Source organism: Trichomycterus rosablanca, chromosome 7 (genome assembly GCF_030014385.1).
Source record: "Trichomycterus rosablanca isolate fTriRos1 chromosome 7, fTriRos1.hap1, whole genome shotgun sequence".
NCBI lineage: Eukaryota > Metazoa > Chordata > Actinopteri > Siluriformes > Trichomycteridae > Trichomycterus > Trichomycterus rosablanca.
Window position 1 is genome coordinate 41,439,564 of NC_085994.1, and position 27,137 is coordinate 41,466,700.

Here is a 27,137-nt window from a genome sequence, read left to right on the forward strand (position 1 = left end):
AGTATCAATTTACCTCACCAGACTGTCATGTAGCTCAACTTAAGACCTAACCTTTGATTTCAAATCAGAAACCCACTTTGGGTACTTAATGTTAACAATGGGCCTATAATTATGCCATTAAAATCAAATACACAGCTAAATAACATTTTCCTATTTATTCATCATTTTCTGTTCTATATCATAGAGCATTATGTTTAACCTTCTACATACTGTATATTAGTTTGTAATGTTAATTACCTAGCAAAATTATTCCTCATTTGTAAACCTGAACTGTTGAATAAATGTTTGCATGAAAATAACTCCTTGACTAAAGGTGACTTTTCCTACACAGCGTTTTGGCCAGGATGCTGTAATTATAAAATATTGTATGTTTGTACCTATTTTCAACACTTTACTGTGAGAGCTACTTGACTTGAAATAAAAGCAGTATTTATAAAACAAAGTTTGTAGGTTGTGAGGGACATTAATAAGTGTATATTAAAAATAGATTGACATTATTATAATAAATTATCTTAGAGTTTAATTTATTTATTTGTCTCCAATATAAAAATATTATGGATTTACTGATTTTAACTATAAATTAAAATAAAAACATTATCTATAAAACAAGGTTTGTAGGTTGTGAGGAACATTAATATGTGTTTATAAAAAATAGATTGACATGAATCCATCAATATATTAAAAGATTTGAATGGATGTATTTCTCTGTAATAAGTGCAGAGTAAATGTTTCCTACGTTTTTCTGTTAGTTTGATGAAGCTCCCTAACGCGTTAGCTGGACTTGGCGCTTGATCAGCGGTTTCATTTTAATTTTTCTTTAAATAAATACATTTAACCTTAAAATTATTATAAAATAATTTTTGTAGTATGTAGCCTACTTTAATCTGTGTAAGAATTCGTAAAATAAGTAGGTGTTAGGTGTTTTATATAGATTGGAATAGCGAATGTTAAACAGCTGGACAAGGCTTTGAAATTTCCTGACTCATGAGTACAGAACGTGTAGGCTGTGTGTTATGCATGGAGGCTCTTTGTATGAAACACTGTCAGTACCTGTCTGTAGTAAGTGTGTAGCAGCGGTTTGGCCTGCATGAGTGCTAACCGGAGGAGGAGGAGGAGGGAGGGGCAGGGAGGGGCAGGGCAGGGATCAGATCGGGGCAGAATTCTCACAAGAACTGAAATAAATGCCCGTCAGATATCAAAACACTTTAGGGGGGAATTGATGACAGAGAGGGTCATTTTAATTTTTAAATATTGATGAATGTAGAAAAAAAATTGGGCTCCAGCAGAAAGGGCACTTTTCTCATCCCCAGGGCATAAGGGCAGGTGCTTGAGCACCACTAGGGGTCTATCTGTGCACGTGCCTGATCTCGCACATGTTAAAATAATGATATCGTGAAGATGTTCTTGGATGAAGTTTGAACCTTCAGTCCTTGTAAATCCCACAGGGTCCTGCTGGAGTTCCTGGAGTTCAGGGGAAACGTGCAGTGACCGGCCTGAAGGTATCTACACCACATCAAGTTTTTGGTTCTTTAGCTCGGATGTGACTGGTTTTGCTGGTTTCGTTTAAAGACGGAGTGTGTTGAACCTTCTTTGAGACTCTTCAACTGGTTCCTTCAGCAACATCTCACCCAGTCACGTGGGTTCTTCAGAATTTTAGAGTTCTGATGACCCTTGACGTCTCTAGAGCCCAATTGGAGTCCCTGTTGCAATTTCATTGACTTGGACGTAATTTGAAAAGGCGCTTCAGGGTCTGCTGTCACTGTCAGGACAAAAACCAAACCATGATGTCCAAGGAACCGTCTGTGGATCTCCACCATCCGTCTGTGGCAGAGATCAGGTCGGATGGCACAGCGGGAACCTCAGCCCGGCTGACGGCCGAGACTGGCGTAACCATGAACGTTCCTAGAGTTCCTTCTGGCCCAATTAGTCATCTGGGCAAGAAAGAACCCATTGGTGACTCTAACAGACTTCCAAAGGTCTTGTGTGGTGATGAGAGAACCTGTTGGATGGGGAACCATCTCTGTAGCACCTTGTAGCTCAGGTCTTTAAGGAAGAGCCTCGTCCTGACCCCCATTCAACTTGGGCAGCAGAGAAGGAGGCTCAGGTCGTGCAGGTTGTCTTCTTCTGAGGTGCTAACGTTGTCGGCCAAGCGTAGCCAATGGTGTTGATAGATGGTGGTGATTACCATCAACATGTGGTCCAATACACCACCCACAGCTCTGCACATCTCAAAGTTCTCAACCAGGATGAAGGTCACCATCCAGAGGTTGGGAAACTGGCAGGAGTCGATGTGGCTGTGTCGTGTTCATCAACATTTAATCAAACTGCTTCTGTCCTTAAACTGTGTCTGAACTTCTGTAGGGTTCCTCTGGAGAGCGAGGAGAACCTGGACCTCCTGGACCAGTCGGACCGAGCGTAGGTTACACTACATGTAGTTGAACTACATTAACTCAACAGAAGATGATGAACTTAGACTGAAGGTGGTGTTTCTGTGCAGGGGGTTCCTGGACTGAGTGGAGATAAAGGAGACGTGGGTCCTCCAGGATGGAAGGTGAAGAGTTCCTCGTTGTGATGATGATGTCCTGCATGATCACGTTCACGTTCGCTTCCTAATAACCGCTGTTGGTTTGCAGGGACTTTCTGGAGGACGTGGAGGAGCTGGAGCTGAAGGACCTCAAGGGCTGAAGGTGGATTAGACGTCACGTCCAGAGACGCCGAGTTTCTTTCTTTATTTTAATTAATTAAATTTTATCTTTATATTTCAGGGAGAACGAGGAGCTCCTGGAGCAAAAGGTCACACAGGTCCAAAAGGTGCACAGGTACAATTTACCAGGTCACCTGATCATCCCCTGATCACATGATCTTCCCCCGTCTGGCACTCAGACCCCGTTCATCAAGCCTAAGTGCAGTGTAGCTCCTAGCTTTTAGCATCTAGCTCCTAGCATCTTGGTCCTAGCATCTAGCACCTAGCTCCCAGCACTGAGCATCGAGCACTAAACATCTAGCTTCTAGCCTCTGGTATCTAGCACCAAGTACCTAGCTCCTAACTCTTAGCACCTAGAACTGAGCACCTAGCTACTAGCAGCAAGCATCAATTTCTTAGCTCCTAGCACAGAGCACCTAGCTCCTTGCACCTAGCTCCTAGCACAGAGCTTCTAGCATCTAGCTCCTAGAATCTTGCACCGAGCACCTAGCTCCTAGCATCTGGTTTCTAGCTCCTGGCTTCTAGATCATAGCACATAGCTCCTAGTACAGAGCTCATAGCACAGAGTACCTAGCTCCTAACTCTTAGCACTTAGCTCCTAGCACCGAGCACCTAGCTCCAAGCACCTAACCTACTGCCCTGAACACCTAGCACCTAGCTCCTAGCACTTAGCTTTTAGCTTCTAGCACCTAACTCCTACCATCGAGCACTTAGCTCCAAGCATTAAGGACCTAGCTTCTAGCATCTACCCCTAGTTCATAGCTCCTAGCATCTTGCACCGAGCACCTAGCTCCCAGCACCTAGCTCCAGTGTTTGAGTGATTCCCTAGTGTTTCCTTGATCTTGTTTTTATTGTTTATTATTAAGTTATCAAGGCCTGTGTGTAGAGTTTTTGTTTAGCATTTAGCATAGCACTTTAGCATAACTATTAGCACAGTGCTTAGCCTAGAATTTGGTTCCTTGTTTGTTATCCCTCCATCCATGAATACCATGGATCCAACAATGACTCCATCCAAACTCACTCGTCTCTTCTTTACTCCACTCTCGTGTTTATGTTTCAGGGTGATTCAGGACCTCCAGGTTCTTCAGGTTCTCCTGGTGTTCCTGGTGTTCCTGTAAGTTCATATAAAGTTCAGATCATCAATAATCACCTGATTAAATCTTCCTCTGATTTACCAGAATCCTGTTTTACCTCCACAGGGACTCGCGGGGACGAGAGTGAGTCTTTCACTCTGATTCATTATTATAATATTATTTATTATTATGAAGAAGGTTTGGCACCATGATGGTTCCTCTAGGACGTCTCGTTCATCTAGGGTGGTCCTAGGTTCTGGATGCTCCTCCTAGCACAACCTCCTGTTTCTACCGGGCTTGGGACCTGCACTGAGAGCGCACTGACCAATGAAGTGCATCTCCCAAACACTAGGCTGTTTCGCCCCTGCACCAAAGAAGGACCTATGACCTAGCTCCTAGCATCTAGCTCCTAGTTCATAGCATCTAGCTCCTAGTTCATAGCATCTACATCCTAGCTCCTAGCATCTACGTCCTAGTTCATAGCATCTAGCTCCTAGTTCATAGCATCTACATCCTAGCTCCTAGCATCTACGTCCTAATTCATAGCATCTAGCTCCTAGTTCATAGCATCTACATCCTAGCTCCTAGCATCTAGCTCCTAGTTCATAGCATCTACGTCCTAGTTCATAGCATCTAGCTCCTAGTTCATAGCATCTACGTCCTAGTTCATAGCATCTAGCTCCTAGTTCATAGCATCTAGCTCCTAGTTCATAGCATCTACATCCTAGCTCCTAGCATCTAGCTCCTAGTTCATAGCATCTAGCTCCTAGTTCATAGCATCTACTTCCTAGTTCATAGCATCTAGCTCCTAGCATCTAGCTCCTAGTTCATAGCATCTACGTCCTACTTCATAGCATCTAGACTCTAGCTTCTAGCACTGAGCACAGAGCTCATAGCTTCTAGCACTTGGCTACTAGCATCTATCCCTTAGCTCCTTGCGCTTAGCACCTAGCTCATAGCACCTAGCTCATAGCTTTTAGCACCTAGCACTGAGCACCTAGCACTTAGCTCCAAGCACTGAGCACCTAACTTCTAGCATCTACCCCCTAGTTCATATCTCCTAGCTCCTAGCATCTTGCACAGAACACCTAGCATCTAGCTCCAAGCACCTAACTTACTGCACGAACATCTAGCACAGAGCATGTAGCATCTAGCTAGACTGTTCCCCCCCTGCACCAAAGAAATCAGCCAATCATGTCAATGCAGACGCCCGACCGGCCGATAGCACCTCCGAGATTCGAACCCTGGACCCTTAGATCTCAGCAGTGGTGGAACTTGAGCGCCACCTGGCCAAGAACCTGCTGTTGAGGCCAGTGTTCATGTATCGTATCTCCATTAACAGGGTACGAAGGGCGTCCAGGGGTCACCGGGACCGAAAGGAGTGAAGGGACCCAGAGGAGAACAGGTACTGCGTGTTCATTATTCTATAGGAGGTTTTGTGTATAAATAATGTGTCAGCAGCCAAAAGTATGTGGACACCTGAGCACGAGCTTCGTTAGGCATCGCTGGAGTGTTTCTGCTGGGGTTTGAACCTGTTTGGTTCAGGCTTGGCTTGCAATCCAAGATGTCTGGTTCCTCCACACCAGACCAGATCTTTATGGTCATGCTGGAACATAAGAGGGCCTTCCCCAAGCTGCTGCTTTAAAGTTGAGAGAATATCGTGGCATCTGAGTGGCAGCAATGATCGAGATGTTCAAGGGTTTGATGAGTTTGGTGTGAAGGAACTTTAGTGAATGAATTAGAATGCTGACTGTGAGCCAGGACTCGTTCAGTGATAGTGTCACTTCTTTTCTTTCTTAAAGGGAACTCCTGGAACCCCCGGAACTCCTGGAACTCAACGAAGAGGATCCCAAAATGTCGCCGTAACTACGTTTCATTTCATACGTAATATGTTGCTCATCCAACAGATGTATTTTGTGTGTATACAATGACTGACTGTTGCTCGTCTTTTGCTCTGGACACCAAAGCAAAGCGACCTCCAGGGGGCCCTACTGACCAGAAGATGTTTGGGTGGTGGATCATTCTCAACACTGCACATGGTATTGTGTGTGTGTGCTGTTCTGTGTGTGTGTGTGTGAGTGTAGCAGGTGCAGCAGTGTTGTTGGGATTTTTAAACCCCTCGTATAGGGACACCAGCGTGGTGTGATCAAAACCAAAAAGTGTCCACTAATAGAGGACTGGAAGAAGATGAAGACACCGCCGTGTTCCTAATAAATAGGCCAAATCCCAACAACACTGCTGCACCTGCTACACCCATATATACATACACGTATCTGTACCATGTTAGTGTCAGTGCAGCTCGGAGAACGATCCGCTGGTCATTTGGGGTCCTATGGTGGTCCGTTTGGATAAAAAAATGGCTTTACAGTGGGCTACAGTCAGTAATTGTATACCCCACCACTTTCCTTCCATCAGAAAACTAAATTAAAACCTGAGCGGACCCCGAGGTCTCTGAACTGGGATTCTGAGGAATACGATTGGCCTCGAGGGAGTAAAGAGAACCCGGCGTCGACGTGCAGAGAACTAGCGCTGGATCATCGGCAGCGTGACGACGGTGAGCGCTAACGAGTTACGGACTTGGATTGGTGGATCCCATCAATTAACTTGATGTATATCACATGGCAGTCTTAAGATTTCAATAATCGGTTGTGGCTCAGTGGTGGATTGAGTAGCAGGACGTTATTTATGTTGCTCTTTTATTTATTTTCTGGTTTGTGGTTCTTTAGCATCCTGAATGTTGGGTTTGTTCTTTAAAGGAGTGTCTATATACTTTTGGATGTATAGTGTATTTCACTGGTCTGTGCTTTATTTGCGTTTGTTGCAGGATTTTACTACGTGGATCCGAACGCCGGCAGCCCGAGTGACGCCCTGCGTGTTCTCTGTAACTTCACAGCTGGTGGACTCACCTGTATCTCACCTGTCCAATCACAGGTCAGAACTAGTGGCCAGATATCACTCCTACACAGAGAGAACAGCTCGGTGCTCCGTACGTGCTGCGGATCTTTGTAAGAATCAGCTGCTGCCTGGGGAAAAAGAAGCAGCCGATGGCTTCACACATGCCGCCATTAAAACATAAATAGCTAGAGCCGCGGCAGGTGCATGATGGGATTTATAATCGTGTTCGTGTTTCAGATTGTAGGTGACTGGTCCACAGAGAGGAGAAACAAAGCGCAGTGGTTCAGTGAGATCCAGAACGGATTCAGGGTGAGTCACATAATAACTGATAATAATAATAATAATAATAATAATATTATTAATAATAATAATAATAATAATAATATACAATAATAATATTATAGTGGTAATTTTATAATAACTTTAATAACATAATTACTAAAACTTTATTTAATACGTCCTCATTGTTTTGAATACTAGTGCTAATAATAATAGTATAATATAATAATAATGATAATAATAATGATAACAATATTAATAACAACAATAATAATAATTATAATAATGATAATAGTAATAATAATGATAATATTATAGTAGTAATTTTATAATAACTTTAATAAAAAAATATATATATAAAATAATAATAATAGTATAAAATAAAAATAAAAATAATAATAATAGTATAAAATAATATTAATAACAACAATAATAATAATACTAATAATAACTGTATAAAATAATAATAAAAATAATATAAATAACAGTATAAAATTTTCAAATAATAATATTAAAATAATAATAATAATATTAAAATAATAATAATAATAACAGTATAATTATATTTTTTGTTATTTCCATTATTAATAATAATTTTTAATTTTGTTTCATAACTAAAAAGAGTTTCCCTTTTATTAAATTTTTTATTTTTTGCAGAATATTATTTCTATTTATTTTAGTTTGAAAGCTGTTTTTATTTTATTGTACTTTTTCTTGTGGGTCATTTTTTCACCCGAGAATTAAAGTCACAAGAATATTAAAGTAAATTATTTTGATTTAATATTTATAATGTATAAAATGTTTTTGCAAAAAAAATAAAAAAATGCTGCTAAGCAAGTAGCTGCTAGTGGAGGTGGTGTAGAGCAGCATGGGCGCAGCATGGGCGCAGAGGACTAGGGTTTGATCCTCGCCTGAATTTAGTGTCTGTGAGGAGTTTGGAGTGTCGCTGTGGGACTCTGGTTTCCTCCAAACTCCCAAATGGACCAATTAGCATTAGGGTTACCATAGCAGCCCACCAAGCAACCACCTAGAAACCACCTGGGCTTCCACTGCAACCTCCATGTAACACCATAGAAACCACCTGGAGTATCATTCTAACCCCCAGTAACACCTTTACAAAAACGTGGAACACTACAGCAAGCACACAAAACACCCATCTAGGGTATCATTGCACCCTCATAGCAACAGTATAAACCTGAAACCACCTAAATTTCAGTACCTCTATCAAACCAAAACTCAACCAACTGAAGTACCATAGTAACTGCTCAGCAACACCCTAGCAACCACCTGAAACACCAAAGCAACAATGCTAACAAAATGATGTATTACTTATGTATGTTATGTATGTATGTTTTTACTTAGTTTTAGATGAAATTCTGTTTTTGCAGTTTGAATATTCGGATGTGAACGTGGTCCAGCTGAGATTCCTGAGGTTACACAGCGACTCGGCTACACAAACTCTCCACGTCTCCCGTCCTGCTGGAGGAAACGTCACGCTGAGCATCGCTCTGGATCTTCTGGCAGATTCAGGAGGTGAGATCACGTCCCCCTGCATCACCACGACGGAGCGCGGCTGTGAGGTGAGACACGAGGAAACGAAGAGTCTGGTTCTTCATAAGTATTCATATTATAATTGTATAAAACGTTGATTTGTGGATTGTGATCGTTTGTGTTTTTATTGGCGCAGATCAGAATTCAGGGAAGAAATAAAGACATGGAGCTGCTGCCCGTCAGAGACCTGCGACTATCACCCACACAACACCAGCAGAACATCATCAGAGCTGAACTGGGTCCAGTCTGCTTCCTATAGAACCCAACAGACACACTGTTAATGCACTACATGGTCGAAAGTATTGGGACGCCCCGTCTAATGACTGAATTCATGTGTTTCAGCCACGACCGTTACTAACAGGTGTAATAAATCAATCATATTAAGAAAATCTTTGTAGGAACAGTTTAGGGAAGGACCTTTCCTGTTCAAGTATAAACAAGCTCTATAAAGACATGAGGAAAAGCTCCAGTGTCCTGCCCCACTCAACAGCTCCGGGATGAACCGGAACACAGACTGAGTATCAGTGCCCATTCACACCAATGCAGGGCACAAATTCCCACACACAGACACACTCCAACCTCCTGTAAGAAGCCTCTCAGAAGAGCGGCTGCTGTTCATGCCGACCAGCTCATGCTCAGGTGTCCGAATACTTTTGACCATGTGGTGTATATTTACATTATTTATTTGGAGAATGAACCCAGTATTCCATCTCACTCAAGTGTGATGGTTTAGATGCATCTATAGTGCTGGTTTTGTGTTCAAAACACAACAAACGCTGGTCAGCTCACGTTCATTGTTGGTGCTGTTGGACCACCGAGCACAAACCAGTAGCTCCCAGTTTAAAGCTGCAGCAGGAACCAGTGTGGAACAGAGCGGGACTCCGGTGAAAACTGTTCTGCAGTTCATTAAAAATTGAGCATAAACGCTGTTCGTCTCCCTGATTCACTTCAAACGTTTATATTCAACTGAATTTATTTTTGCACCCGGTCCAGTCGTGACTAATCTGAGCTTTTCAACTGCAGACCGCTTCTTTTCACCTGCCAGGGGGGCGGAGTCTCACAGAGCACAGTATCGCAGTACATCTCGACCAGTCAGCAGAGGGCGCACTTTCATCGGTTCGGCCAGTCGCGTGTCTGTGTGGCGCCTGGTCGGCGGATAGCCATCGTGTCTGGATCTGGTAGAGTTCAGTGCTTCAGTGCTGTGTTAGAATTGTGTAGAAATAATTGTGATCTATTTGAAATGTTTTAGATGAAATTGACGCTGTTTAAATGTTACAGCTGTTTTGTTTACAATAAAATACTTATTTTCTTTATTTTATTTTTGATATTTGGTAAATAAACCACATTAGTGTTGCTTTATTTGTATGAGTTTAAGACGTTTAAGACGATCTTTTACGTGTCTGTGATGTAGAAATGCACTAATAAAGTCTCCATGATAAATTCATTAAAGAGAATCGATCTGATTTAATAAACAAAATCATCAAATAAACGCAGAAATATTTATATACACCGATCAGTCATAACATTAAAACCACCTCCTTCTTTCTACACTCACTGTCCATTTTATCAGCTCCACTTACCATATAGAAGCACTTTGTAGTTCTACAATTACTGACTGTAGTCCATCTGTTTCTCTGCATGCTTTGTTACCCCCCTTTCACCCTGTTCTACCCCCACAGAGCAGGTATTATTTAGGTGGTGGATCATTCTCAGCACTGCAGTGACACTGACATGGTGGTGGTGTGTTAGTGTGTGTTGTGCTGGTATGAGTGGATCAGACACAGCAGCGCTGCTGGAGTTTTTAAACACCGTGTCCACTCACTGTCCACTCTATTAGACGCTCCTACCTAGTCGGTCCACCTTGTAGATGTAAAGTCAGAGACGATCGCTCATCTATTGCTGCTGTTTGAGTCGCTCATCTTCTAGACCTTCATCAGTGGTCACAGGACGCTGCACACGGGGCGCTGTTGGCTGGATATATTTTGGTTGGTGGACGATTCTCAGTCCAGCAGTGACAGTGAGGTGTTTAAAAACTCCAGCAGTGCTGCTGTGTCTGATCCACTCATACCAGCACAACAGACACTAACACACCAAGTGCAAAAAATTAATAAAAACTAAGAAATTAAAAAGTAAAAACGAATAAAATCTTTTATACAAACGTTAAAATAAATGTACGAGATTTATTTCACATTTATAGTAACGGATTCGGGGGTTTCCATGGTAACTGTGTAGCGTTAGAGCTAACACAGCTGAAACGATCCTGAGTACGTGGAACAGTCGTCTCTCAATAACCTAGAAATTCATGTACTATAATCACAGACGTCACACGCTGGACTCCACCGCGTATCTTAAACGCTAATCAGCTAAACTAGCAGTAATATTAGCGGCGGTTAATCATGGCGTTCAGTTTGTCCTCCATCCCTCTCAGTCTCCGCCGCAGTAGCGTTATGTTCTCCTGGCGGTTTAGCTCCGCGTATCCAGACCCGCCATCCGCCGGAGGAGGCGCGAGGTCGGCCTGAACACACGCCCCCTGCTGGGCTTCACTCTGATTGGCCGCCTCAGAGGAACCTGCGGCTGCTGACTGGTTTTCGCTAACGTTCTCCTCGACGTCTACGCCGCTAATCGAAACTTCTGGAGACGCGTCAGCCTGATCGTTATCCGACGAAGCAAACGTTTCTTCGTTAGCGTAACTTGCAGCACCGCTGACGTCGAGGTCGTCGGGAACGACCTCCATCGGTTCAGCGTCGCTGCTAGATGACGTCTGAGCTTCGCTATTAGCTACAGCGCTACGTAGCTTATCTAACAAACTTTCAGTGTTACTGCCGCTTGCTTTAGCGACCGATCCCGTCTCATTAGTGTCGTTTTGTGCGCGGGTTTCATCTCCATTAGCGTAGTTTTTCTCTCTCTGGATCTCGTCGTTTTCTTCGTTCGCTTGATTATGAACCCGCGGCTTCTCGTTAGCGCTACGTTCGACAGTCGCTACGTCTTGAAGTTCGTGATCATCATCCGCCTCCGCGATGTCCAGATCTTCCATATTAGCATCGACTTGCCCGGGTGGACGCGCGTCACTTCTATGCAAATCTATGACTAGTTCAGATTCAGATGATGAATCATCGCTAGTTTCGCTAGCTCTAGCGCTACGATCCTTCCGCTCTTCATCATAATCGCTATCGTTCTGTTTAAAGCGCTTAGCTGCTAAACTCTGGACTTCGCTAATCTGAGATTTAACAGAGCTCTTGGAGTCGTTTCCGCTGTTGCTAATTTTACGTTTGCTGGCGTTCATCTTAGCCGGAGATTCTTCAGCGTCGCCGCTCCTAGCGTTTCCACGACTTTCAGCTTGGCGCTCGGCTAATTCCACGATCTCCACTTCATCGCCATCGTCATTTTCAACGTCTGTGTCGTTTTGCTCGTCGTCATCGATGATTATGACGTCATCACTTCCTGCCGGCGTATCGCGACACTCGACGACTTCGTCTTTAAAGCGCACTCTCTTAGCATTAGCGCGGTTCTTCCTAGCGACACAAACTCGATCGTCGTCGTCGTCGATCTCTACGATTTCTACGCTGCTGGTAGCTTTAGCGCCGCGTTCCTCCATTATTAGATCGTCGCCGGGTTCTGAGTTTAGCTTCTCTTCTGCGTTTCCAAAACTCAGACGCTTACGGCAGGCTAATTTCCCCGCGGATTTGGCGTCTCTGCTCGTCTGACTCTCGACTCGACTCTCACCGACTTCTACCACGTCGTCCGGTGAGTTTAAAACGTCGTCGTGTGCTAGCGAACCCTGAACTCCGCCGCTACGAGATTTAACACAATCCATGTCACCCGTTTTGTCTGAAACTAGCTCAATGCTAACAGTGTGACTTTCACCGCCTTCTGTTTTTCCTGGACGATTCTCAGTTTGTGATATCGCGGCGGTATCCTGACTTTCGCCCGCTAATCCACCAGCGCTCGCTTCTGCGATCTCGCCGACGTCCTCACAGCGTTTATTTTTGTCTGACTGACTCTCAGTTCCGCTAAACTTAGCATAAACAGGATGTTCAGTGCTTGTTACGATTGTGTTTACATCGTCTGAAATGTTGATTGGAAGTTTACTGGAAGTTTTAGCATCCGCGATCTCAACGTCACTGTTTACGCGATTAGCTTCAGCTAGCTTTGTTTTAACGCAACTTTCAGCGTCTGCTCCGTTTGAATTAGCTTTTTCTGGGACGTTTTTCCCACCTAAAGTTTCCAAAACCTCGTCGCCACTTTTAACGTTTTCTGTGCTCTGATTAGCATCATCTGAAGCGCCGCGGAACATTTTAGCATTCCTGGTTCTGTCTGAGCGTCTCTCTGCGTTTCCTGCGTCAGCGTTTGTTTTATTTACGCGGTTTCCGTGGTGAGCTACGTCACCGCTCAGTTCGTCTGCGTAGCTTTGGCTAATCTGACGTCTCCCAGATAAACACTCTGCGTTAGCGTGATCGTCCTCTCTGTCGTCGCCGGCTGCGCTAGTTTCCGCCCACGCTAACTGGTTTTCACGATCCAGTTCCTGCTTGATCTTTGCAATCAAGCTAATTGTGTTAGTGCTAACGTCTCTCGTCGGCGTTGGTGCTTCGGGTTCCTCCTCCGTTGGTTCATCATTAGCTTCCTCTTGCGCGTCCTCTATGCATTTCCCATGATCCTTTGCTTCACCGGTGCCGCCCCCACTTGTCCCGCTGTCGATGACATCATCAGTCCCTCCGTCCTGCCGCAAAAACAGCAAAATATTTACAAACAGTGATTAAAATAACCACAATTATTTACGACTAATAATTGTAGTTATTAATTTAAGTTTCATTTTTTAGTTTTATGTTAGTTATTAATTTTAGGGGCGGCGTGTTTCTAACTAAAATTAATTCTATTTTTATTCCATTTTAATTATAACAATAAAACTAGTAAAATTAATTTTAATCTATAATGAATTATAATATTTATTAATTATTTATTTAATTAATTATTTATTAATTATTATTACAAGTTGAGACGTTTTCAAAAACCTGGGACAGAGGCGTGATTACCGACAAGTCCGAGTGCTCAGAGAACACTCGGACTTGTCGGTCCATCTCAGGTGAGTCTGAGCCCAGAGAGTTTCTTTTTAATTTTCTTACTTTTTTTTTTAATTAAACATTTTTTTTTTACTTTTTCTTTTTTAACATTTTTTAATTTTCTTAATTTAAATTTTTTCACTTTTTCTTTTTAAAATTTGTAATTTCTTTCACTTTTTCTTTAAATTTTTTTTTTATGTTTTCACTTTTTCTTTTTTAACATTTTTTAATTTTCTTACTTTTTCTTTTTTTAATATTTTCACTTTTTCTTTCTTAATTAAAAAAAAAAAAAATCTTTCTTTTTAATTTGTATTCTTTTTTTATTTATTTTTTTAACTTTTTTTATTTTATTTTTTTACTTTTTTTAACATTTCTTTTTAAATGTTTTTATTGAATTTGTTTGTATGATTGATATACCAGGTTCTCAGGCGAGTCCGGGGGCGGGGCTTCACGCTCAGGTAGGGTGGAGCTCGGCGGGTCCATCGGCCAATCGCGAGGCCTCTTTTTCCTCACAGACAGGAAGAGCTTCCCGTCGTACACGACGATGGAGTTCCTCCCGTTATAGAGAAGTCGATCCGCTCGAGGTTCAGAGAACTGCAGCGAGATTTCACCTGATCAAAGGAAACGGATCAAAGTAAATCTTTCTTTCATCTTCTTATAAACCATCAACACTACAGAGCCAAAAGTACGTGGACACCCGAGCATCAGCCTAACGGACGTCCTGATCACAAGGAAACGACGGTTAATAACGAGCTGCCCCTCTGAGGAGGGTTTATACACGACTGGATGAATGAAAAACAGAGAGCTGGAACCAGGCTCTGGACCCAGTGCAACCCTGACCATGCAGAAGTGGAGCTCAGTGAAGAACGAAGGTGTCAGGTTCTTACCCGAGTGAACAAGTCTCTTAATTAGGAGGAGCGCCGTGAGGTTAGAGGTCACGACCGGCAGCCGGTTCTGACCCAGAGGGAGCTGAGAGGGGTTCTGGGTGGTTCCGATTCCTCTCAGCTCCACCGGGGTGATGAATGTGGCGGGCTGGTCGCCGTGGAGATGGAGAGGACCGGTGAGGACTTTCTTCCTGATGGAGCGGGGAAGTGCCTGTACGGGGACGGTGGTGATGGACGCCTCCTGAGGGATGTACACTTCAGTGTTCTCTATACAGGACATGATCAAGGGCGCGAGGATCCACCCTACAGGGGGAGCAAAAGATCAAAGAGATGCAATACACAATCAAAGAGATACAATACAAGATCAAAGAGATACAATACAAGATCAAAGAAAACCAATACAAGATCAAAGAAAACCAATAAAAGATCAAAGAGATACAGTAAAAGATCAAAGCAATACAATAAAAGATCAAAGACCCCCCAAAAATCAAAGAAATTCAATAAAAGATCAAAGAAATGCAATAAAGGATCAAAGACATACAGTAAAAGATCAGAGATGCAATACAAGATCAAAGAAATACAGTTAAAGATCAAAGTAATGCAATATAAGATCAAAGAGATACAGTAAAAGATCAAAGAAATACAATATAAGATCAAAGTAATGCAATATGATCAAAGTAATACAATATAAGATCAAAGTAATACAATATAAGATCAAAGTAATACAATAAAATATCAAATAAATACAATATAAGATCAAAGTAATACAAAGAAGATCAAAGAAACCAAATAAAAGATAAAATCTAATAGAAAATTTTAAAAAATACAAGATCAAATAAATCAAATAAAAGATAAAAAAATCTAATAACAGATCAAAGAAATGCAAATACAAGATGAATGAATAAATGAATGAATGAATTTATAAATGATGGGCAGGTGTAGCCTAGTGGTACTAGACCAGTAATCAGAAGGTTGCCGGTTCAAACCCCACCACTACCAGGTTATCACTGTTGGGCCCTTGAGCGAGGCCCTTAACCCTTAGATTGTACACTGTCACTGTACTGTAAGTCGCTTTGGGTAAAAGCGTCCGCTAAATGCTGAAAATGTAAATGTAATAAATGAAGGAATGAATGATGGGTAGATGAATTGACGGATGAATAAAAAACTGAAGACTAAATGGATTCATTAATGAATTGATGGATGAATAAATGCATAAAATCAATCTGTCTCTGGTCCAGGCTGTGATTCCAACGAGTTTCAAGACAGCCTCCATTGTGCCAGTACCAAAACATTCAACTGCTTCAGCACTGAACGATTTCCGACCTGTTGCACTCACTCCCATCATCTCCAAGTGCTTCGAAAGACTAGTCTTCTCTCACCTGAAAGCCAGTCTACCCGCTACATTAGATCAGCATCAATTTGCTTATCATCACAACAGGTCAATAGAGGATGCTATCTCCACTGCACTTCACACTACACTGACCCACTTGGACTGCCATAACTCCTATGTTAGGATGCTTTTCATTGACTTCAGTTCAGCATTTAACACAGTGATTCCATCCAAGCTGATTTTGAAGCTCAGTCAGCTCGGCATCAGCGCGTCACTCTGTAACTGGATTCTGGACTTTCTAACTAATAGACCTCAGTCTGTTAAGTTAGGCAACCTCCACTCAGCCTCCATCACCCTGAACACTGGCGTGCCACAAGGCTGTGTGCTGAGTCCCCTCCTATACTCCCTGTTCACCTACGACTGTGTTCCTGTTTATGGTTCCAACTCCATAATCAAGTTCGCGGACGACACCACGGTGATAGGCTTGATCAAAGACAACGATGAAACGGCCTACAGGGAGGAGGTTCAGCATCTGGCTGCATGGTGTGAGGACAACAACCTGGAGCTTAACACAGGGAAAACCATAGAGATTATTGTGTACTTTAGAAGAACAGCAAGTCAGGCACACGCCCCTATCTGCATCGACGGTGCTGTAGTAGAGCGGGTGCCCAGCTTCAAATTCCTCGGTGTCCACATCTCTGAAGATCTCTCTTGGTCCCTCAACTCATCAATCCTGGTCAGAAAGGCACAACAGCGCCTTTACTTTCTACGGAGACTCAAGAAAGAACACTTGTGCTCCAGAATACTTGTGGACTTTTATCGCTGTACCATTGAGAGCATTCTTACAAACTGCATCTCTGTGTGGTACGGCAATTGCTCCGCAGCTGACCGGAAAGCTCTCCAGCGGGTGGTTAAAACCGCCCAACGCATCACCGGCACCCAGTTACCCGCCATACAGGACACTTACAATAAACGGTGCGTGGGCAGAGCGAGGAACACTATCAAGGACGTTTCTCATCCTAACCATGGACTTTTCACCTTACTTCCGTCTGGCAGGCGTTACAGGAGCTTCCGCTCTCGTACCAGCAGGCTCAGGAAGAGCTTTTTCCCTGAGGCTGTAACCCTGCTAAACTCCAGCACACCATTGTAAAAATATCACTGCACTTTGTGCCACATTTAACCCTGTACTTTTTACAAATGTTTCATCTTGACTGTATATACAATCAGTATTTTGCAAATTTGCACATGGCACTATTGCACTGTTTACACCAGCACAATAATAATGTATATACTTGCTATACTTATATACTTCACTTTATTTATTCTCATTCATTACCCATTCATGTAGCCACTTTAGTCACCTTCATCACTCTGTAAATACATATTAGTCTATTCACTGTACAATCATCATTATCTGTTCAATAGTCTTAATATTCTGTTTAATAGTCACATTATTCATATATGTCTCCTCATTTCACTTATCTGCTCACTTTTGCACTTTAACTGTGTATTATATTGTGGCGCCGGCGAGCAGGAAGGCGAGCGTCGGGGCCTCGAGTGAGCTGCCCTTGGCAGATCTCTCAGTGGTTTAGGACGTACACTCATTCATACACACATACATCCATACAACAGACAAACATATAAGCTACCTATCCAGCTCTCACCGCAGCCACCCAGTCTCCCACACTGGGATACACGCTGACGGTAAGCCTGGATACCACGGCCGCAAGGCTTTCTGGGTATAGCCCTTGCCGGCTCCTCCCACTGACGCTACATAATGTATATATTCTCTATGTTGCACTTCTGGTTAGATGCTACTGCATTTCGTTGGCTCTGTATTTGTATACTCTGCACAATGACAATAAAGTTGAATCTAATCTAATCTAATCTAATCTAATCTAATCGAATAAGTGTAAGAGTGTATTCAGGGTTTATTGAAAAGTGAAAGTGAAAGTAAACTGAACAATAATGATACAATAAACAAAAGAAACAGAACGCAGCTTTATTCTTCACTATGAGACAAAAGTATTCACACCCTGTGTATCAGTGTACAGTATCAGTGTACAGTACAGTATAGATATCGGTTTGGGACAGACCCCAACTATTCAAGTCGCAGCTTCCAGGAACTAAAACGAAATAAATTCAGCGCTGAAATTTAATCCTAAAATGTAAAAATAAAGAAACAAACCTGCTCCTGTACCGCTTCTCTTCTCTCTGCTCCCGCTCGGCTGGATTTTAACCACAACTACTGGAACTTGTCCTTCTCATGTTACTAAAGTATCTGGACCTGCTCTGCACGCTCGACGAGACGCGGCGTGAATTTCAAAATAAAAGTTCGGTGTTAAAAATAGAAAAATCTAGAAACAGTTTACATGAACCGATCAGGCGGGGGGTCCGGAACCTTTCACTGTATGGCCAAAAGTATGTGGACACACTTTTCCTAGTTACTGAGTTCCAGTGGACAGTGAACACACCCACTGCTGGAATGGATTTAAATACAAAAGCGTCCACACCCACACACACACTTACACACACACACACACACACACACACACACACACACTCATCTGTTACACTTTTTCTGGTAAGTTCCCTTCAGTTTCTTTACTAGAGGCACAGAGACCACTGTTCCATGTACTTTGTGATGAGTGTATGTATTTATGTATTTATTCACGTACTTATTTATTTATGTATGTATTTATGTATTTACTTATTTATTTATGTATGTATTTACTTACTTATTTATTTATGTATGTATTTACTTATTTATGTATTTATTTATGTATTTATTTATATATTTACTTATTTATTTATTAATGTATGTATGTATTTATTTATATATTTTCTTATTTATTTATTTCTGTAATTATTTATTTATATATTTACTTATTTACTTATTTATTTTTTTATTTATATATTTACTTATTTTATTATGTACTTATTTATTTCTGTATTTATTTATTCATGTTTTTATTTATTTACTTACTTATTTATTTATTTATATATTTATTTATTTATTTAATTATTTATTTATATGTACTTACTTATTTATTTATTTATATATTTATTTCTGTATTTATTTATTTATTATTTATTTATGTATTTATATACTGTATTTATTTACCTATTTATTTATTTATTTATTTATTTATTTATTTATATATATTTACTTATTTTTATATATAGATAGATAGATAGATAGATAGATAGATAGATAGATAGATAGATAGATAGATAGATACTTTATTTATCCCGAAGGAATTTCTTGAATATATATATATATTTATGTATGTATTTATTTAATGCTATCACTCCATTTCATTGTTTTTCAGCAGCTGTTTGATTTCTGTTGGTATGATGTATAATCCCGTCGTTCTCCTTCTGATTCTTGGTAAAAAAAAACTCATTTCATTTCTTTATTTTTGTCACTAAACTCTTGATTTTTTTTTATTTTTGATTCGTCTCAGACAGGAAGTTGAAGTTGGAGCTGAAAGGTGCAGCAAACTCACGTCGTTTTCCTAAATTTGCATTTTACTGGCTGCACTGACCGAGCGAATCGTTTACGCCAGCGCTGTCTGGTTCACCCAAAGCTGCTTTCACGTCTATTTATGTTAGAATTAACCAAATGTTTTCAGGGCGTGGCGCTCGGCCACCACAGCAGAGATCCGGGTTCAGTGTCTCAGCGGTGCTGTCGACCGCCTGGGCGTCTACACAGACGTGATCGGCTCTGTCTGAAGCCCGGCGATGGATTGGTGTCCTGTGTAGAAAAACTACACAAGCAAATAAAAACGACTTTCAGATTTGAACCCAGCGCCACAGGACCGCGATGGTGCAGCACCTACACCGCCTGCTGCCCATGTTTAGGTTCATCTTAATATACGGATGTGGCAGGGTGGCTCTGTGGTGCGAGTAGTTTGGGTGCTGCACGTCATCCCGAGTCTCTGCAGCCTGGGTTTGAAGCTTGCTCTCTCTTAGTAAGTGTCCGGGGTGAATTTGGTATGTTCTCCCTGAGTGCACATGAGTTTCCTTTCACCTCTTTAAAACGTACAGAAGGTGGATTGGCTGCTCTGGATAAGTCTCAGGTGTAAATAAGTAAACGTGTGAATGTTTGTTGCACTTTAATGGACGGGTGTTTCCTGTCCGGAGTGTCGTCCTGCCTTACGCAGTGTTTTGGGGGTGGTACTGCACCCACCGCAGCCCTGACCAGGATGAATAAACTGATCCATTTTGTCAGAGGCAGATTATTTAAAAAATATTTTATGTCTGATTTTGATTCATTTGCGAATTAATAGATTTTTTTTTTAAACAAACACAATTCCAAAATAGTTGGGACGGGAGCAGATCGAGGCTCGGGGGCCCAACAGCGGTGGGGCTTGAACCGATGACCTTCTGATCATAAAAATAAAGTGTAAGCTTTTAAAAGTTTGATTATTATTAATAAATGTTTTTTATTTTCAGGCTGTGTGAAGAAACCGTGTCTGCAGAGGAATTCCTGCCACGATCGATTCGGAGAGACGGAGAACCAACAACTTCAAGGTCAAAAAATTCATCCCTCAAACATCAAAGAGCTCCAAGCAACCAATCAAAATCAATGTAGTCGTATCCAGTTCCCCTCCACTGCTGCAGACCTTCACGCCCCCTCCGACACGTGTGCAGCACCGACCGCTTCTTTTTACCTGCACCTGGGTTCATACGGAGATCCGTATCGTGCACGGAGAGTCACACACTGATCTCTGTGCAGCACCATCGATCAGCCACCAGAGGGCGTAACTGCAGCACTTATGAGGAATCACTACTCACTTTATCTCCCAATTTATTCATATCCAACTCCCAACTGTGAATCCGCAGATGGATCCTCTGATTCCCCCAGTTTAGTCATAGCCAGTTCCTCTTCCTCTGCTGGAGACCCCGATGGTATACGAGGAGGGAATATTCTCCTGACACGCCCTCCCTCCGTCACGACCCCTTTTTATTCGCTCGTACTTCGGTGGATTGGCGCGTGAGGTCGGTCTCTCACAGGGGGGCGCCTCGGGATACTAGCCAGGGTCCTTACACGGTGTCGAAGACCTCGCCCTCACATCTTCAGCAGGCGATTTTGTTTACTGAACCATCTGCACTATCGATCGCCCAGCTGACCGGTAGCAGAGCTGAGATTCGAACTCAGTGATTATTGATGCATTTTTCTTGCCGTGTTCTTTATTAATAAAGTAAAATTAATTTGAGCGTGGTGTTTTCTCTGTAGCTTGTCTGACTGTGAGCTGTAAGGAAGCTCTGAGCCGGTGCATGAACCAGACCAGCCACGATATCGTCACCGCCAGTAAGAACCTTTATCTATTTCTCTCATTTTCTTTTTTATGGATAAAACCTTTCACCAAACGTCTGAACGTGTTTCATTTCTTTTCCCCAGTGAAGAACGAGGATCCTTCAGCGTCTACCAAAGTCCTGCAGCACCGGGGGGGTTCGTACCACAGAACCAGAAAAGTATCGGGACTGAGTTTGGACTCTCAACCAATTAAAATGTTTTTATTGTTACAGAATCTGCGGTGAGAGAAGCGATGGACGTGTTCACTCACTGCGGCGACATGTTTTCCCCTCACGGCGCCGTCCAGCTCATGGGTGAGTACAGGTCTGGTGAGAGTGGTGAAAGATCGTAACCGTACATGCCATTGCCATAACCAAACACACCATCACCATAACCGTACACACCATCACCATAACCGTACACACCATCACCATAACCGCACACACCATCACCATAACCGCACACACCATCACCGTAACCGTACACACCATCACCATAACCGTACACACCATCACCATAACCGTACACACCATCACCATAACCAAACACACCATCACCATAACCGTACACACCATCACCATAACCGTACACACCATCACCATAACCGCACACACCATCACCATAACCAAACACACCATCACTGTAACCGTACACGCCATCACCATAACCGCACACACCATCACTGTAACCGTACACACCATCACCATAACCAAACACACCATTGCCGTAACCGTACACGCCATCACTGTAACCGTACACACCATCACCATAACCGCACACGCCATCACCATAACCGCACACACCATCACCGTAACCGTACACACCATCACCATAACCGTACACACCATCACCATAACCGTACACACCATCACCATAACCAAACACACCATCACTGTAACCGTACACACCATCACCATAACCGCACACACCATCACTGTAACCGTACACACCATCACTGTAACCGTACACACCATCACCATAACCGTACACACCATCACTGTAACCGTACACACCATGACCGTAACCGTACACACCATCACCATAACCGTACACACCATCACCATAACCGTACACACCATCACCATAACCGCACACGCCATCACCATAACCGCACACACCATCACTGTAACCGTACACACCATCACCATAACCGTACACACCATCACCATAACCGCACACACCATCACTGTAACCGTACACACCATCACCATAACCGTACACGCCATCACCATAACCGTACACACCATCACCATAACCGTACACACCATCACCATAACCGTACACACCATCACCATAACCGCACACGCCATCACCATAACCGCACACACCATCACCGTAACCGTACACACCATCACCATAACCGTACACACCATCACCATAACCGAACACACCATCACTGTAACCGTACACACCATCACCGTAACCGTACACACCATCACCATAACTGTACACACCATCACCATAACCGTACACACCATCACCATAACCGTACACACCATCGCCGTAACCGTACACACCATCGCCGTAACCGTACACACCATCACTGTTACCGTACAGTCAGGCTGGTGGTCAGGTGTCCACATACTTTTGTCCTGATGGGCGTGGCCTCATGTGTACTGAAGGAAGCACGTGTTGGCCGGTGGGATCTCTGTGATGATAATAAATGTTCTGCTGTTTGTTCGCAGCATGTTTGCTACAGAAGATGATGGATGAGAAGCACCAGGAGCTCATCAGAAACCCTCTGCTCATGTTCAGTGATCCAGGTATCGGTCAGGGTCACAGTGGGTCAGGTAACACCCGGAAGCACTCTACTACGTTCTGTTTGATTTTCACTGTTTGTTATTTCCAGGTTTTTCAGGATGCTGGATGAGGAGAAGCTTCCAACGCCTGATGAGCTGCACCAGTGTGTTTGATCAGAACGTCCTGACGACCGTGTGTGAGTGAATTTATATCCTTTATATTATTTTATTTTTATTAAAATTATAAACACACAGAAGACGTCAATTTATACTGTACGGCAGGTTTCATAAAAAAAGGGAAAAATTTAATTTGACTAACAGGAGCGACTGCGACTTTATATCAGTCAGCAAAATATATAAAAAATAAAAACAATAAAAGTGCAAAATCACAGAATAAATATTTAAAATTAATTAATAATGATTTAATTGTTTATAAATTATTTAAAAACTTTAAAATGTTCAAAATATTGTTTTACTTACATCATTTATATAGTTCCAGGGCTCCACCCCTTCATTCATTCAGTCATAGTCTGTTTTACCACCGCTTTATCCTGGTCAGGGTCACTGTGGGTCCAGTTCACTGGGCAAAAGGCAGGAAACACCCCGGACAGGTCGTCAGTTTATCACAGGGCACACACACTCACACACATACACACACACATACACACACACACACACACACACACACACACACACACACACTCACACACATACACACACACACACACACACACACACACACTCACACACATATACACACACACTTACACACACACACAGACACACACATAAATACAGACACACTCACACACACACAAACACACACACATAAATACACACACACACACACACACACACACACACACACACACACTCACACACATACACACACTTACACACACACACAGACACACACATAAATACAGACACACTCACACACACACAAACACACACACATAAATACACACACACACACACACACACACTCACACACACATAAATACAGACACACTCACACACTCACACACTCACACACACACTCACACACACATACACACATAAATACATAAATACAGACACTCACAAACACACACTCACACACATACACACATACACACACACTCACACACACACACACATAAATACAGACACACTCACACACATACACACACACTCACACACATACACACACACACAAACACACAAACACACACACACTCACACACACACACATAAATACAGACACACTCACACACACGAACACACACACACACACACACACACACTCACACACACAGACATTAAATATATGTAAACCTGCACAGTCACGAGGAGAACATGCAAAACTCCACATACAAAGGACCTGGGAATCAAACCCAGGATCCTCTTGCCGCCCCGCGTTTATTTAGACTTGTGTTTGCGCAGGTGTGACTTTAATATCCATCACCATGGCTACAAATAAAGTTCCTGCTGCTACTGCTAGCACTGGTGCTGCTAAACGTGACGTCATGTTGTTAAAAGATAACGGCTCGTGTAATTCGGACGCCGGTATCGACAATCATAATAATAATGAAGGTTATAAAATATATTTAGGCGTCACTACAGTGGATCTTTTACACGGTGATCCCAGAGCACACTGGGAAACGTCTGGAGCATGATGGGGGAAATCCCTGCCAAACATTCCAGCGTTACCATTCCGACTGTGTGTTTCATCCCGGTGCTGATCGTTTCTTTGTGTTCTTTTTAACAGATGAACATGCTACGAGCGGCCAAGGTAAAAATATATGTAGATATTTATGTATTATTTACACAAACTCAGGTTCAGCAGTGTGAGGACTTTTTGGTGTAAAATGACAATTTGTACAAAGAAAAAAAACCCACAATGCACATAAATAGTGGGATATACTGCTTCAGGAGATCAGGAAGATATCATTTACAACCGGACATACTGCTGCCAGCAGGTCGTCTAGTCCGTCGGGTTGGATGCTGGAGCAGATTCCTCATAACTGCTGAGGTTACGCCCTCTGCTGGCTGATCGATGGTGCTGCACTACACAGAGGCGGGGGATAACGGAGATCAGTGCGTGACTCTCTGTGCACGATACGGATCTCCGTATAAACCCTGGTGCAGGTGAAAAGATGCGGTCGGTGCTGCACACGTGTGTGTTAGTCACGACCATCCTCAGTCAGGAGTGGAGGTCTGCAGCGGTAGAGGGGAAATATCATCAGGGAATCGGATATGACTAAATTGGGAGAACAAATTGAGCATATTAAGCACATATTATTTCTTATGAACCAATATGAGGGCCTTCGAGCCCTCCGCCCAGAGAAATAAACCCTCACGCTACTGTGATAAATATAAATATAGTCGTATGGGCTCTGGAGCACTTCTGAAAACCGTCGTCACTTAACACAGGCCGCCGCTGCATCGGGGATGTAGCTCAGTGGTAGAGCGTGTGCTTCGCATGTATGAGGTGCTGGGTTCAAGCTGTTGTAGCCTAGCAGTTAAGGTACTGGACTAGTAAGCAGAAGGTCGCTGGTTCAAAGCCCACGACTGCCAGGTTGCCACCGTTGGGCCCTTGAGCAAGGCCCTTAATCCTCGATTGCTTAGACAGTATAATGCTTTTGGATAAAAGCGTCTCCTAAATGCTGAAAATGTAAATCAAGAAACTCAACCTGAAAGACTGAATGTCCAGTAAGCTCTGGTGTCCACATGCTTTTGGCCATTTAGTGAACGTACATAGTCGTATCTGATAACTGATCATTTGATTAGAATTGTGCTGTACTGAACCTGACTGTGTTCTCGGTGTGTTTTTAGCAGGCACAGACTGTTTCCTGGAGATGTTTATCCCCCGGGGTAAAACATGTCTTCCAGAGTCCATGAGGTTCTTCGGTAAAATGCTGTTAAATAATTTACGTTTATTAATAGTAAAAAATAATTAACGTTTGTGATTGGGACATTTGTGATTCTTTTTTTTTTTTTTTTGAAGGTTCAACACGTGGAACACAAGCAGAAAATCAAGGTGGGTTTACTCGTACTGTCTGTGACTTTCACCATCTACCGTACATAATATTGTGAAAAGATTCAGGGAATCCCGAGAAATGAAAAGTACATGGCCTTCGAGCCCTCTGTCCAGAGAAAGTGCTTGATAAACCGTCACGCTACTGTTATAAATATAAATACAGCCACCATTCGGTTTGGGAGCGTTCAGAAAACCGCCGTTACTTAACACGGGCCGCCGCTGCATCAAGAAACTCAACCTGAACCTCTATTACACACAGAGAACATCGTACATCAATTTTATACAGAAACACATCAGAGTTCTCTGGGCCTGAGCTCATCTCAGATGGACCGAAAGAGAGAGGACATGCGTGCTGCAGTCACTCCAGACCATCCAGGCTGTTATCAGTAAAAGATGCAAAAGTTTAAATCTGTCATGGTATAGGGGGCATCAGTGCCCACGGCGTGGAAAGTCCACGCCTCATTCTGTACACAGTGTGTGTGTGTGTGTGTGCTTGACTGGCCTGAAGAAGCAAAGTGAGAGTATTGATTATTGATTATTGATTTATTAGAACTTCATGTCAGGGTGTCACTAAAAGTAAAAGTTCTGTCTGATCTGATGATTTTATTCTGGTTTCCTTTAACAGACAATGATAACGGACCCGGCGTCAACTGGACCGGTAAACACACAGACTCATAATAAGCTTTACTGTAAATCTGAGGTTTGACCCGCTAGTTCGAGGCATCGCACCACCTCCACACACAGAACTGATCCAGTCTGATTAAGCCAGGAGCAGTGGAAGAACTCTAGAGAACTATTTATTTATTTATTTATTTATTCATTTATTTATTCATTTATTCATTCATTTATTTTAATTTATTTATTTATTTATTTAATCATTTATTTATTCATTCATTTATTCATTCATTCATTTATTCATTCATTTATTCATTTATTTATTCATTTATTTATTAATTCATTTATTTATTTTTATTTATTTATTTATTTATTCATTCATTCATTCATTCATTCATTCATTCATTCATTTATTTATTTATTTACATTTTTTATTTCTTTCTTTCTTTATTTTTTATTATTATTATTATTATCATTATTACTGTTTATTATTATTATTATTGTCATTATTATTATTATCATTATTATTATTATTATTATCATTGTTGTTGTTGTTGTTATTATGCACAGCGTGACTTCATGTATGAGCATTAACAGAACAACTAAAACTAAAATAATGAGAGAAATTTAGAGGAACTTTTAATGTTTCACTGTTTTAATATTTTAGGATCTGCAGTGTGATTTTA

The 27,137-nt window shown here is 42.1% G+C and overlaps 3 protein-coding genes across 4 annotated transcripts in view; 2 read left to right on the forward strand and 1 right to left on the reverse strand.

Annotated features, from left to right (window-relative positions):
* The window catches only part of si:dkey-21p1.3 (collagen alpha-1(I) chain), a 36,033-nt gene extending 26,104 nt beyond the window's left edge, over positions 1–9,929 (forward strand). The window contains exons 53-66 of the mRNA XM_062998210.1: positions 1,446–1,499; positions 2,362–2,415; positions 2,498–2,551; positions 2,634–2,687; positions 2,766–2,819; positions 3,765–3,818; positions 3,904–3,921; positions 5,120–5,182; positions 5,580–5,639; positions 6,193–6,331; positions 6,602–6,708; positions 6,910–6,981; positions 8,340–8,531; positions 8,639–9,929. Coding sequence (XP_062854280.1) covers positions 1,446–1,499; positions 2,362–2,415; positions 2,498–2,551; positions 2,634–2,687; positions 2,766–2,819; positions 3,765–3,818; positions 3,904–3,921; positions 5,120–5,182; positions 5,580–5,639; positions 6,193–6,331; positions 6,602–6,708; positions 6,910–6,981; positions 8,340–8,531; positions 8,639–8,761 — 1,098 coding nt within the window. The 3' untranslated portion in view covers positions 8,762–9,929. The remainder of the gene's footprint in view (positions 1–1,445; positions 1,500–2,361; positions 2,416–2,497; positions 2,552–2,633; positions 2,688–2,765; positions 2,820–3,764; positions 3,819–3,903; positions 3,922–5,119; positions 5,183–5,579; positions 5,640–6,192; positions 6,332–6,601; positions 6,709–6,909; positions 6,982–8,339; positions 8,532–8,638) is intronic.
* A 17-nt stretch (positions 9,930–9,946) lies between these two features.
* On the reverse strand, positions 9,947–18,117 carry si:dkeyp-110g5.4 (uncharacterized protein LOC561637 homolog). Of its 2 annotated transcripts, none has more exons than XM_062999460.1 (4): positions 17,962–18,117; positions 14,447–14,746; positions 13,977–14,170; positions 9,947–13,219 (listed from the first exon to the last, which is right to left on the reverse strand). In XM_062999460.1, exons 2-4 carry the CDS (start codon positions 14,721–14,723, stop codon positions 10,883–10,885), a joined length of 2,808 nt encoding a protein of 935 aa, XP_062855530.1. In that variant the 5' UTR covers positions 14,724–14,746; positions 17,962–18,117; the 3' UTR covers positions 9,947–10,882. The 2 variants fall into 2 exon arrangements, with proteins under 2 accessions (XP_062855530.1, XP_062855529.1); XM_062999459.1 differs by lacking the exon at positions 17,962–18,117 and adding an exon at positions 17,264–17,476.
* A 986-nt stretch (positions 18,118–19,103) lies between these two features.
* LOC134318573 (uncharacterized) overlaps positions 19,104–27,137 on the forward strand; it is a 9,275-nt gene continuing 1,241 nt past the window's right edge. Inside the window, exons 1-11 of the mRNA XM_062999574.1 lie at positions 19,104–19,164; positions 20,232–20,309; positions 21,016–21,090; positions 21,181–21,231; positions 21,309–21,389; positions 22,761–22,838; positions 22,925–23,011; positions 24,565–24,588; positions 25,632–25,706; positions 25,804–25,836; positions 26,462–26,494. Of these exons, the coding sequence (XP_062855644.1) occupies positions 19,128–19,164; positions 20,232–20,309; positions 21,016–21,090; positions 21,181–21,231; positions 21,309–21,389; positions 22,761–22,838; positions 22,925–23,011; positions 24,565–24,588; positions 25,632–25,706; positions 25,804–25,836; positions 26,462–26,494 (652 nt within the window). The 5' untranslated portion in view covers positions 19,104–19,127. The remainder of the gene's footprint in view (positions 19,165–20,231; positions 20,310–21,015; positions 21,091–21,180; positions 21,232–21,308; positions 21,390–22,760; positions 22,839–22,924; positions 23,012–24,564; positions 24,589–25,631; positions 25,707–25,803; positions 25,837–26,461; positions 26,495–27,137) is intronic.

What these genes read in the sequence shown, in the direction of transcription:
- si:dkeyp-110g5.4 (XM_062999459.1), bottom strand. Translation starts at nt 17,378, where the DNA reads ATGAGTGTACGTCCTAAACCACTGAGAGATCTGCCAAGGGCAGCTCAC. An exon ending in TAAGAGACTTGTTCACTCGG is followed by an intron (nt 14,171 to 14,446) that starts GTAAGAACCTGA and finishes TCCTTTGATCAG; the next exon opens with GTGAAATCTCGCTGCAGTTC. An exon ending in CGGACTCGCCTGAGAACCTG is followed by an intron (nt 13,220 to 13,976) that starts GTATATCAATCA and finishes TTTTTGCGGCAG; the next exon opens with GACGGAGGGACTGATGATGT.